We start from the raw sequence: 12,891 nt of genomic DNA on the forward strand, positions 1-12,891 counted from the left end.
GATAGAGATGCTCAGGAGAGAGGAACTCCGTGTAGAGGACACATGGCAAGTCTCCAGTTCTCCCGGACATCTTAGAACAGTGTGTCTTACCCTATGGGTCAAGACTGTTGGAGATCAAATGACCCTTATACAGGGTTGCCTAAGACCATCAGAAAACACAGATATTTACATGATGATTCATAACAGTACTAAAGTTACAGTTATGACATAGCCACAGGAATAATTTCACTGGGATCACAAGATGAGGAACTGTATTATAGGGTCACAACATTAGAAAAGTTGAGAACCGCTGTCTTAGGAAAAAGAAGGCAAACCAAGAGACCAGTCAGAACTCTACCTGCATACATTTACTAGTTCCCTATAGGGACAAAGCACCCATCAGAGCAGATAATAACACCACAAAGAGAAATTACCAGTACCAATTCTAATGAACCGGACACAGGGACAGATGAGGTGGATGAGAGTATCCGGACCTGAAAGCATTCAATGAAGGGACAGCGAGCAGTCAGGATCCCTCCATGGTCACTGTACACCATGTGTTCAAACGTAAAGAATCAAAGACACCAATTCAGGTCCCCAAGGTGCAGCCTCTGCTTGAGCAGAAAGCTTCTGTCCTTGTCCCCTCAGCCAGTGTGCATGCTCCCAACATACAGCCTCATGTTACATGTCACCCAAATGTGTGATTTCAGATCACCACAATGGAGAGCAACCTGAAGACGATTGAGGAGGAGAACAAAGTCATTGAGCAGCAGAATGAGTCGCTCCTGCACGAGTTGGCCAACCTGAGCCAGTCCCTGATCCACAGCCTCGCCAACATCCAGCTGCCTCACATGGTAAGTGACTAAGCATAGGTGAGCGCCTCGGAGCCTCCGCAGTCCACCTCACTGAGTAGATGTCTGTGTCATTGTCTGTGGTCCTTCAGCTTTTGGTTGTTTTTGGTCACCACCCTGAAACCATACCGTTAACCACTAGAAACATTGGTGGGGCTGATCGCATAACGTTAAGTGTGCTCTGAGTAGGCCTGTTAAGTATTATGGAAACAGTGGCTCTATGCTATGATACTGTTTTATGCTTTTGTGAATATACTATTCAGAAAATAAAAGTTGTATATGAACTACTATTTAATATCTCGTAGGATCCAATCAATGAACAAAATTTTGATGCTTACGTGACTACTTTGACGGAAATGTATACAAATCAAGATCGTTATCAGAGTCCAGAAAATAAAGCCCTACTGGAAAATATAAAGCAGGCTGTGAGAGGAATTCAGGTCTGAACAGCTGCTCTAGTGGTGACTCATGCTTAAAAAGGATGCCTCTTGTTTCTTGCTGCTGTAACTTACCAGAAAGTGTTATATATTTATTTCTGTCGGAACAGTGTTATGCTACAAGACTTCATAATGGTTTTGTGTGCTCTCGAGATAGTACCTGCAGACTAGTTTTGGATACATTCACATTTTGTACGTTTTCATATAAGCTGACATAGTGTGATTTCCCATGTAATGTTTATAGCTGCTGCTGTCTGCACATTTGGGGGTCTCTATATTTCTGAAGAGGTAAGCTGACGAAAATAAATAGAGTGTAAATTCTTTTTAATGCTTTAGTGATTAAATGTTTTAGTATTTTGAACTGAAATGGACAAAAAAGAAAAAGAAAAAAAAAGCAGGTTTGACTGATCACGTGTGGCCTCCTGGCCACTTTTAGACACTGTCCTTTGGCTCAGGTTGGAGGACTTGGTGGAATTTAAGAAATACATTTTGTGTGCATATTGTTTCATAGCAAGAATTGGTTGCAAAAAAATGCTTTATTTTTGAACAATGCTTGGAAATATTATGTGACTTTTTTGTTTGTTTGTTTTAGGAGGATGGTGTATGGTGGGGGCAATAAATGAGTTTTTTTGCATTCCAAGGAAATGGCATATGGATTAACTGTAAGAAATGAAATAAGTAATTTATTGTAAGACAACATCAAGCCATGGAAACTTGGCAGAAGATTCAAAGCAGCTTAAACAGCACTTTTAATTAACTCCTAAACATTACATGGTGGGACTGTGGAGACTCCGTTAAGACAGGAGCTTGTCAGAGGTGGACAACACGAAGATTTCCTTTGCGTTTTCAGTAACCTATGGAGCACCCTTCTCTTATTTCTCCTAGAGCCCCGTGCCCCTCTGAACTGTTACCACAATCTAGCTTACCTAGCTGAAGTTGATTGTTTTTTCAATTTGAGCAAACAGGTAATTTAAGCATTTCTCTCCCCCTTTCACTTTCACAAAGCATCATCATTGGTTATTCTTGTTTCACATCTGAGGATGAAGGCTAATGGCTGTGCTTGCCCTGGTTACTGGATGGGCTTCTCTGCTGGGCGGGTGGGAAAGCAGCTCTACCCTTCCCCCTCCCCGCCCCGCCCCGCCCCCACTCTGACTTTGAATAAGCCTTGGTCCTTTCCAGAACACTCTGGACACCAAGGCCAAGGACGTTCACGTTCTGCCCTCGCTGGGTCCAGCTGACTCTAGCGTCTGCACAGCCTTGTGTGACTCGTGGTGACCTAACCTGAGAAAGAGTGCAATCAGATGTTCAAGTAACTAAATAGACTGCGGCACTTTTTTGCTTTAAACTAGATCATCTTAGATTTGTCGATACCTTCGAAATTTGATGGTTTCATCCCAAATGACTGCACTATATGTATGCATACGGCCACTTTTGATTGCTGCACCCCTTCTGAGTAGTCTTTGACAATGTGTTGTGTTCCCCGATGTCGACTTGATTTCCTTTTAGTAGCATCTCTCTTCCATGTCTTGATGTTATGCAGGAAGTACAAAAGTACTTTAAAATTTTGTTATGAAATAAAAAAAAGGATGGGTTTTGTAAAAATAATAAAAAAAATATTTTTAGCAGAACAGGACTTACAGGGTCATTGTCCCCACAATGTGCCAGTCGGCTCTTTGCACTCGCCTTGTCCTATATATCCGTACGGAGGTGTGCAATCCTGTGTCAGTCGCCTTGTGACACTGAAGTGGATGAGTTATAGAGGAGGCCCTCGAGGCTGACCCAATACGGTTACTAAGGGAGACTACAGGGATCTCACGACAAATATTCTGATACAATACTCAACCTCGGTCTATATATATATATGTATAAATATAAGAATATCCCAGTGGCACTTTATACTGTTCACTGTACAAAAGCTTACAGTTTTCCACAAGGACTTTAATAACGAGCTGGGGAAAAGATTATGTAATTACTTGGGGCTCTGCGGGACCTTCTCTGTCCAGCGCCCCCTTTCTGTTGTGCGATTAGTTGTAGCTGCCATGCTCAGAATTGCCTTTTTGAGAGCTGAAGCAAGGTGCTTACTGTCACCTGATGCCATACACACGGTCCCAGGCCCACATCCGGGGGGGCCTCTGTTCATAGCGGCACATGCATTTCCCCACCGCGTCTTGTCTGCAGCTTCTTGGCCAATGTAGTAATGCTTTTAGTAGAGTAATAGGTAGTATCAGTTTGGATTCTTATCGTTATCACCTATGTACAATGGAGAGGGGTTCTAAGCACAAATCTGCTGCTCATGTAACGTTGGTACATAATATCAAATCAAAAGTTATCTGTGATTATATATAGGGATCACACAGTGTCACATGTTAGAATGCTGACCTTCCACATGGGGTTATTGTGAGTCATCAGAGCATATTTATTATAACTTATTGTTCATATTCATTTCTAAGTTAATTTAAGTAATCATTTATTAAGACAGAATTTTGTATAAACTATTTATTGTGCTCTCTGTGGAACTGAAGTTTGATTTATTTTTGTACTACACGGCATGGGTTTGTTGACACTTTAATTTTGCTATAAATGTGTGGAATCACAAGTTGCTGTGATACTTCATTTTTAAATTGTGAACTTTGTACAAACTTTGTCATGCTGATGTGAACACATCTTACTCTGAATAAAAAGGTGTTGCCACGTTTGTAGCACGAAGGATCTCCAATGGGTCTGAGTCTTCACTGGAGGGCCATCTGGGCTCCTGGAGCCCATGCCCCAGGTCTCTTGCTTTTGGAGTAGCACTGTGGGGTTGGGCTGGAACTTGGGGCACAGATGGATGGATATGCACCCCTCAAGCATCATACTTGCTGTGCTTCCCGGAGGACAGTTTGGCCTCGTTTACTGTTATCCTGCTCCTCACCCCTGCCCCGGCTGAGATCCAGTCTGAGCACCTGAGGTTGATTAGGGGCAGATGTCTCCCAACAGCTTGGCACCTTCTGCAACTCTCACACTTCCAACAGCACTGCTATTGTTGAACACAGGCCCGTATCCATCCCGGGTGGGACTGAAGGAACTTTCACAGGTTTTCCTCGCCTGGAGTCACATACTAGGTCAGGTACCTGCTCTGCCCATTGTGCCTCCCCATCACTACAGTTCCATGTGTCTTCCAGGACACAGAGGTTTCAAGGGGCCAGCACAGTTACTTCACAAAATGTCCCACACTGGCTGTGCGATTGCAGCCTTCTGCCTGATTCATTTTAAAGGCATGCTTTGTTCTTATACACAGTAGAGCACATGACATCACCTGGCTGATACTGGTTATCAAACTCCGGAGCTCACAAAGGATGGCGTGCTGCTCTCAGGCCGTTAGACAGGAGCTCAGCAACAAAGTCACCTATGACACGTAACTGGCCCTTCAAATGTGACACGCACACCGTCCTATTCCATTAATAAAAGTCACAGTTTAAAATCCAACAATAGCCTCCTTTAGTGTGCACAATTCCCTAAAACACAGAATCTAAGGAAGCAGCCCCTGTAATCTTGGCTAAACTGGAAACTCCCTCCCAGTGGCGCCTTGTGCTACTAAACACTTCAGGTCAAGTGAGCTCCTCAGACTCTGTTAGCTGGCAGCTATAAGACAGTGCCTGGAGCTGCTGCTCCTATCTTCCCGTGCCAGCAGGGGAGCAGTGACCCTTTTCCAGGTTCCTTCATTTCTGCCTCAGACCTGCCTGTGGAGTTCTGTTAAGTCCTGTCTTTTGGAACAGATAGAGCTAACGGAAAGACAGTGTGTTGGTGTCTCAGACCAGCCAACCTTGGAGCAACCCTAGAAGCAAGGTCGTTATTTAAACCTGTTCAAATAATAATGTTCAGAATCATGGAAAATAAATATAAAATAAAACACACTCACTGGTTCCCAATGGTTATCTTGAAAATAAAGTTTTTTTTTTAAATCCTAAAATCCTATGATGGAGAAATGCGTGAACAAATCTGAGAAATGCACTCTGCAGAGGATCGCAGAAGTGATATAGCCCTAGCCATCATGGAGCAAACCAGGTAAGTGACCAAAATCCAGGTAGGCAGTATCAGGGTGGCTGGGTACACACAGGTGACCCAGAGGCAAAGCACAGCATTGGTGTGGGTCCAGCAAGAACAGAGCAGGGGGATAAGGCAGGAAAGTATTCCCTGGCCACTGCCCTAAGAAAATCAGAGGAAGAGGGACCTTGGAAGGCTATTGCTCCCAGAACAGCACCTTTGATCAGGACTGCACAGGCAGGACAAACCTGAACAGAGTGGTATCCCTTACTTGGGTGCCAGAGTCTTTTGTCTGAGACTTCCCAGTCTTCCTCACAGACTTCCCAGTCTCAAGGAGATGGGTTTAGGCATGTATTTCTCGTGTGTGTGTGTGTGTGTGTGTGTGTGTGTGTATTAATGGGAGAAATGTTTATATATTTGGGGGGGTCTCTCTATTTTTGTGTAGCCCTGGCTGCCATAGAACTCATTCTGAAGGCTGACCTCAGACTTAGGGATCTGTCTGCCTTGGGGTCCCAAGTGCTCGGATTAAAGGCACGTGCCACCATTGCCTAGCTTTAAATTTGATTTTTATAACCACAATACCTAAGCCCAGATCTGGGGATGATGAGGGAAGAAGCCATGGCCTGTGGCCACAGGGGATAAGTCGAGTGCCAAAGAACAGCTTTATGCTGTCCCCTCTTCCACCGGTGTTAAAATGGCTTTGCAAACACCAAGGATTCAGGGGCATGGAGGGGATCAGTTGACAGCAGAAGATGGCAGTCCCTCTTGGGCCAAGGGTTCTGCCCGGTGCCTAGCCATACCTCCTTAACTGACCCCATCACTGGGACGGCCATATCCTTTCCCAGCCCCTACTCAGCACAGCGAGGCCCGGACTTCTCTCCATTCACAATGACCATGACTGACCTGATATTCTGGCAGCAGAACACATCTGCTTTCTCCCAGTTGATGTCAAGACAGACAAACAGATTTTGTGGTGCTTGAACTCAGTAAGATTACACAGAGGAGCCAGGGTGTCTTAACCAACATGCAATTAACCATATGCCAAGGGAAAAATTCAAGCTTTACATTTTGTCTTTCTATTTCAAATGTGTCTGCACAGGTACACACACACACACACACACACACACACACACACACACACACACACACAGGACCATCCTTACTCCAAAGGTCCTCTTCCTTCTCTTCTCCAAACAGCATGGTACCCATTTTCCATTCCACTCTATATTATCCCTTCTGTCATTTATGTTGCTCGAGTCATTTTTTTCTTCATCAAGGCAAGTTAAGAAAACAAAGAATAAGTGAGTCTTAACAAAATCCATGGGCTACGTGGGGAGGCTTAATGATAGAGGATATCTAGTAATTGAAGGAAAACAGGAGGGAGGAAATGGAGCATGGAATTACCAATTACCTCCCAGGACATAAAAAGTGACATGGGCTCAGGTAAGTCACAGCTGTCTTCTCTTAGTCCTGCTATGGGGTCTGTGTTGGTTGAAAGGTTGGATGTGCCCCTATGCTACTGTATTTGAAGACATATCCCAGGTAGTGGGGCTGTTTCAGGAGGCTGTGAAACCTTTGGCATGTGGATCCTTGCCAGAGGAAGTGCGTCACTGGGAACAGACTTTGGGTTTTCAGAGCCTCACGCCACTTCCAGTTTGTTCTCTCTGCTTCACATTTTCAGTTAAAGATGTGATCTCTCAGCTTCATGATTTTACTGCCCGCTGCTGTGCTTCCCGACCATGGTGGACTCTGCCTCTGGAACCAGTAAGTCCAAGTTCTTTCCTTCAAAAAGTGCTTCTGCTCACGATGCTAGCACAGCAACGGATACGTAATGAACGGGGGTCTGGGTTTGTTCTGACCTCATGTTGCTACACTGTGTCATATCAGCAGAAACCACAAGAAATAAAGCTAAGTGCCGCCCACAGCTGGGAATCTAAGGGGCCCAGCAACTGTTTATTTTCTCCAGGTTTCAGAGTAATTATAGTTTTACTTTCAGTCATGTGTGAGATAGAGGTAATAGATGCCAAAATAATTATTTCATCTAATATTCGGAGGCACAAAACCACATCTAAGACCATGTGGGGAGTGCGCTGGGGAAAAGTCTTACTAAATTCCCCAGTCACCAACACAAGCTGAGGCTTTCCACAGTCTCCTTAGAGTCCTCTGGGCCCCACAGAAGCAGCCACTCCAAAAGTCAGGTTTGCAGAGGCCTGTCTGACAGTGACCTGCTTCTTAGAAAGTATCCCAGAAGAGAACCCTGGCCAGGGGACAATGTTCTCTCCCTACACCTCCCAGAGTAGAGCAGATTTCTGCCCATACCCTGGGTCATGGTAGAGGTGAGCAGAATGACGCCACCTTTCTTTTTCCTCCACTTGAATGATCCCTGACAGACACAGCCAGGATACTAAAACCTAAGCAAATGTATCTTAAACACTGGCTGAGGACCCACCTGTCAGAAAAGGATAAGAAGGACAGCCTTGCTCCATAGAGAATAGCCAGCAGTGACCTGGAGAGCACTGGCTTCCTGAAGGAAAGATTCAAAGCAAATGCTCAAACTTGAGCTTCTCAGCAGCTCCTAAAGGAGACTCTGTGCTTTACCAACTCCCAGTCCTGTCCTGGGCCCATGCCACTCTAAGAGTTAGAAACTTCTGTAGACCAGGAAGATGACTTCCCCAAGAGAGTTGAGAAGCTCCACACTGAGAATTAGTGGAGACCTGGAATGGGAATATACAAAAATGTGTGTTTGGAAGCACTGGACCCTGGGTCTGGCCACTATCACTGCTTCAGAAAGACTCGAACCAGTGAACAGCAGAAGTGAGTGTCTTTAGGAAGGGAAGGTTCCAGAGGGATTGGATGGTAGCTGCTATCCTTAGGAAGCTAGGAATGGCCCTGGGTTTCATCCTCAACAGCGCATGAACTGTATACAGTGGTGCGTGCCTGTAATTTCAAGACTTGGGACATAAAGGTAGGAAAATAGTAACTTAAAGGTCATGTTTAGGTACATAGTGTCTTCAAGACCAGCTTAAGCTACAGATGGGGTGGGAGGGAGGGAAATGGAAAGAGAAAAGGGGGAAGGGGAAAGATAAAGAGAAGGAGAAAAGAAGGGAAGGGGAGGGGTGGGATGGAGAGGGGCGGGAAGGGAGGAAAGGAGAGGAAAGGGAGGGGAGGAAAGGACTTTAAAGCCCACAGTGTAACTTCAGAACAAACCAAAACCATACATACACCTACTGCTAAGACTCCTGAGAAGCTCACAGTAAGCTTACTCTCTTCAGAAGCCCACAACTGCACTTGGGTGTGTCTCATCTTCTCCTTAAGCACCACCCCTTTTGGTAATGCTTGTGCCTAAATCTAGGTTAAAATCTCTTCTTAATAAATTCCAGTTCTACATCTACTCTTCCTAAAAAAAAAAAGAAAAAAAAAAGAAAAAAACAAAAGCAAACAAACAAAACCACATGAAAGTGAAAAACAAAGAAAATTCTGGCTTTCCTTGAGTAGAAAGACATTCCTGGTCTCCATGCTCCAGGGGGCAGTATGGAGCTGTCTCTAGCTTCCATGCTCACTGTCTCAGCTACTAAGGAGGCATAGTAGCTCTATGCAACTCTGCCTGCTGCCTGCCTGCCTAAGGTGCTGGAGGGGACAGGTAGGGGACAAAACAGGAAGGCAGACAGTGATGGCAGGAGTGATACCTACAGTGAGTCTGGTCTAGCAAGTGTCCTTTCTCATTCTACAAGAAACCCACTGCCTCTCATCCTCCAGAGAGGAAGTGACTTTTACCAGCACATCAGGTCCTCTTACCATTGTGTGCATTTGAGAAATAGTCTTCAGAGGCTGCAGGAGTGGGAGTCCTGAGCCAGAGATCATGGGCAGTTAGTGAGAAAGGATCCTGGACTCGGGAAATAGTGGTGCTTATAGACAGAGGGATAGACACATTGCCCGTGGGGAGCAAACAGAGATCTTCAGCCAGTGGAAAGGGATACATAGATCCAACTGCAGTGCATGAAGACAAAAATGAAGGGAAACACCTCAGTTCTGGCAGAAGCATGGGTGGCTGGAGCCCAGAAGTAAGTGGCATCAAGTCCTATGTAGGCAGTTGCAGGTAAAGTCAGAAGTGGTTTAAGGCTGGCTGCTGATGAAGAGAGAGGAAGAAGCTCGGTGTGTGTGTGTGTGTGTGTGTGTGTGTGTGTGTGTGTGTGTGTGTAGGAAGAGGGTAGGTAGGTCTTGTAATCTGAAGTCTATTAGCCTCAGGCTTCTTATGACTGCTTCAGTCACAGAAGTCATTTTGAAGATGTTTCTGGCATTTTGTTCTCAACTCGTAAGGTACTGTTAACTCTATGGCTATTGGCTAGAAATCCTGAGTTGTCAACTGTACACATCTACAGTTTGTAAAGAGAACAAAACAGCCCAGACAGATTCTTGATGCTCCTTGTTTGGCGTGGAGACTGAGGGGAAGGTGCCTTTTGGAGGGGGCCGTAGCTCAGGGCGAGCACTGTGAGGCTGGACCTGTTGACCTGCGGTGGGCATCCATTTAGCTTCAGGGAATCTTGTTTGTGTACATAGTGGCATAGCACGCTGCTGACATTCTCAGTTGTGGAGGAGCGAGGGGTCAGCTGGCCTGAGAAGTGTTTGGAGTTTTTTCTTTAGTTAAGTGCAGTAGATTTCAATCTTTTTAAAGAAACTAGAACTTGTCAGCAAAGCGAAGAACTACTGCATTGATGGAAGTTCAAGAACCCTCTGGACCTAAATACAATCTGCAACATTCTGTTATATTGTTGCATGGTTAGAATGCTGAAATGTTGAAGTTAAATAAACAGTATTACATTTAAAAAAAGAAAAGAAAGAAAGAAATCATCCCAGATCTGGTTAGCATCTCCATTATGCTAAGAAAGCAGTGTCCCTGGAAGTCTGAAGGCAAATCTGAGCTTCTCTTCTTACCAGCCTGTGTCCATGGTGGCGAATGATGTTTCTGACCTTCAGTCTGGAGGATAAGAAGGAGCTGTGCAGCACCTACCTATGGTGGGACAGCTCTGAAAGGGACAAGCATGCTGCATCAGGACCCTGGGACAAGCAAGCACAACCATTCGACTACAAAGCTTCTCTGTTTGGTAACTAACAGCTTGGCCCAGCTGGTCCCCAGCCTCCCTCATTTACTGGCCAAGGGAAGGTAGGGTCATGAGCCCATTGTATCTAAAGCTATAAAAAATGAAAACTAGAGCAGTAGGAAAAGCACTCTACTAACCAAGCTATATCCTCAGCCCAGGTCCCGTGTTTTGTTTGTTTGTTTAATAGACAGTCCAGGTTTGGGTCCATTTTACCAAGAGATTTTTGGATTTTTTTCCTGTTGTTTGTTTGTTTCCTGTTGTTTCTTTCTGTAGTCCTGACTGTCCCAGAGCTCACTATATAGACCAGACTGGCCTGGAACTCACAGAGATCCACTTTCTATCTCCTGATTACTCAGACTAAAGGTGTGGGCTAACACACCTGGCTTAAATATCCTGTTTGAAGAGTCCGATTCAGACAGGACCAGAGGCTAGAGTGTCTGACATCTGTGGTGAATGCTTGAAGAGCCAAAATGGATGCAGAAGAATCCAGAGAGATTCTGTTGTTTCTATGGACACTGTTTGAGATTTTCTATAATAAAATTAATTACTCCTATAATTTAAAATCTCTACATGGAGCTCATGGGACTCTCCACGTTACTCTGGTCTTGGGTTGCACCCCACAGAACAGAAGTTCACATCTAGAAGGTCTGGAGGGAAGGGCATAAGCTTCTGGCCTCACGTTCTGGATCAAGGGCATCTGTTCCATGGCAGGGCATGCATGGCCTCTGGCATGACCTCTGGAAAACACTGGCACATAGGGATGCCCCTGCCTCTAACACTGACCATCCATGGGCAACGTGACTTCAGAAGCTTGCATCCTATAACCAGGATGGACAGACAGGCCATGTAAGGTAAAGCACACAGCCCAGCCCTTAGATTGCTGGGGAACTTGGAAGCAGATGAGAGGCTGGGTGGTACAAAGAAAACCATGAAGCACAGCTCTCCACACAATTATGAAGATGGTCTTTTCATCATTTTCCAAGGCACTGTTTCAAACAGTGCAACTTTCAGTCAAAGTGAAATCTCACCACCTCAGAGATCCAAAGTCTAAAGGATCAAAATGGAGACCATGACAAGGTGACAGCTCACACAGAGACCTTTATACTCAAGACATTGATGCCCTATATTTCCTAAAATGTGAGGGTCAGAACTTGGCCCAGGCATCGCTTGTTCACCGTGTAGGTTCTAGCTCTGGTCCCACTCACCAAAGATCCTGCTAGAGAGAAAGCCTGGACCGGTGGCATGACATATAGCCTGTTTGGAATTTATCAACAGGGAGGAGGCTCAGTGCTCCTCTCAGCATTTGAGTTTCTCCTGGGCACGACCGTTGCCTTACAGCATGTCTCTGGAAGAATCTATATGAAAAGTGTTTTGAATCACGTGTCATTCAAAATCATTCAGGCATTGCTACTGGCTGATCCTGGACATGTGACTCAGAAACCAGGAGTTCAGAAATGCCAACTCAACGTTGTTTTGTACTCATGAGAGATAAATGGCTAGGAAGGTAACTCAGTTGGTAGAATGCTTTTCTGGCATGCATGAGGCCCTAGATTAGAGTCCCAGCACTATATGAATGAGTATGGTAGTGCAGAACAGTAATTCTAAGCACCCAGGAAGTGGAAGCAGGAGGATGAGAAGTCAAGACCACCCTTAACTACAAGGTAAGTTTGATGTTGGTGTGGCCTAGAGGCTTGTCAAGGAATACAGAAAGGAAAGGGAAGGGAGGAAAAGAGAAAGAAGGAAAGGGAGAGAAAAGGAGAGAGGAGTAGAAAGAGGGAGGGTAGAGAAGAGGAGGGAGATAATAATTTGCCCAGAGGGAATATACATTATTATTGGTGCAGAGGGGTGGGTGTCTTAAAATGCACAGACTGATCTAGGTGCCCACTCTCAGTGCTCCTCACTCTCTGTTTCCAAATAGGGATGCCTTCCTGTTGGCTTTCAATTTCCTATCAGTCTCAAGGTACACTTATAGTGTCATAAATGAAATGATTTTTAGGTTCTGAGTGCTCAGTTTGTCGAAAGCTAGGAAGCTGGCCTCATCACAATGGTGACAGCTTGTTTTGGTTCGGAACTCAGAGAGAAGGAAAAGGGACCTTGTTTTCGACCCATAACCGCAAGATAACTTTCGGCAGCCACAGGGCAGGAATCTTAGGTTCTACTCCTGGCTGAGCAGAGCTTTGAAGCCAGAACTGGAAACTCCTAAACTGCTGTGTGTTGCGGGACCATTGCAGAGACGGACTCTAGAACTTTTTCATAAAATGAGCTCATTAGATCTTTAGCTGGGAGACATTCCACTAGCTGAAGTCCCAGTTTTTAGGTGGTGTACTTGGCATTCCTTGGTTGTTTGGTAAGAGCTGGGAGGTAAAACTGCCCAGGTGGCTTGAGATGTTGACAAAAGCTCCTGAAGAGTTGGAGAACGTGCCTCCAGGGGCCACCTTGGCATTTCCAAGTCAACAAGGGCTTTGCTACAGCTGGGAGTGGTGGCTGCTCACTCTCTCCCTA

At 45.2% G+C, this 12,891-nt stretch overlaps 1 protein-coding gene across 46 annotated transcripts in view; it reads left to right on the forward strand.

The window, feature by feature from the left end:
- The window catches only part of Myt1l (myelin transcription factor 1-like), a 406,515-nt gene extending 402,537 nt beyond the window's left edge, over positions 1-3,978 (forward strand). For 38 of the 46 annotated variants that reach the window (XM_087552088.1, XM_087552095.1, XM_087552097.1 and 35 more), the window contains 2 exons: positions 690-833; positions 1,136-3,978. In XM_087552088.1, the coding sequence (XP_087408214.1) occupies positions 690-833; positions 1,136-1,276 (285 nt within the window). In that variant the 3' untranslated portion in view covers positions 1,277-3,978. 46 annotated transcript variants of the gene reach the window in all.
- The last annotated feature ends 8,913 nt before the right edge of the window (positions 3,979-12,891 follow it).

This window comes from Rattus norvegicus, chromosome 6, assembly GCF_021556685.1.
Source record: "Rattus norvegicus strain SHRSP/BbbUtx chromosome 6, alternate assembly SHRSP_T2T, whole genome shotgun sequence".
Classification (NCBI taxonomy): Eukaryota; Metazoa; Chordata; class Mammalia; order Rodentia; family Muridae; genus Rattus; species Rattus norvegicus.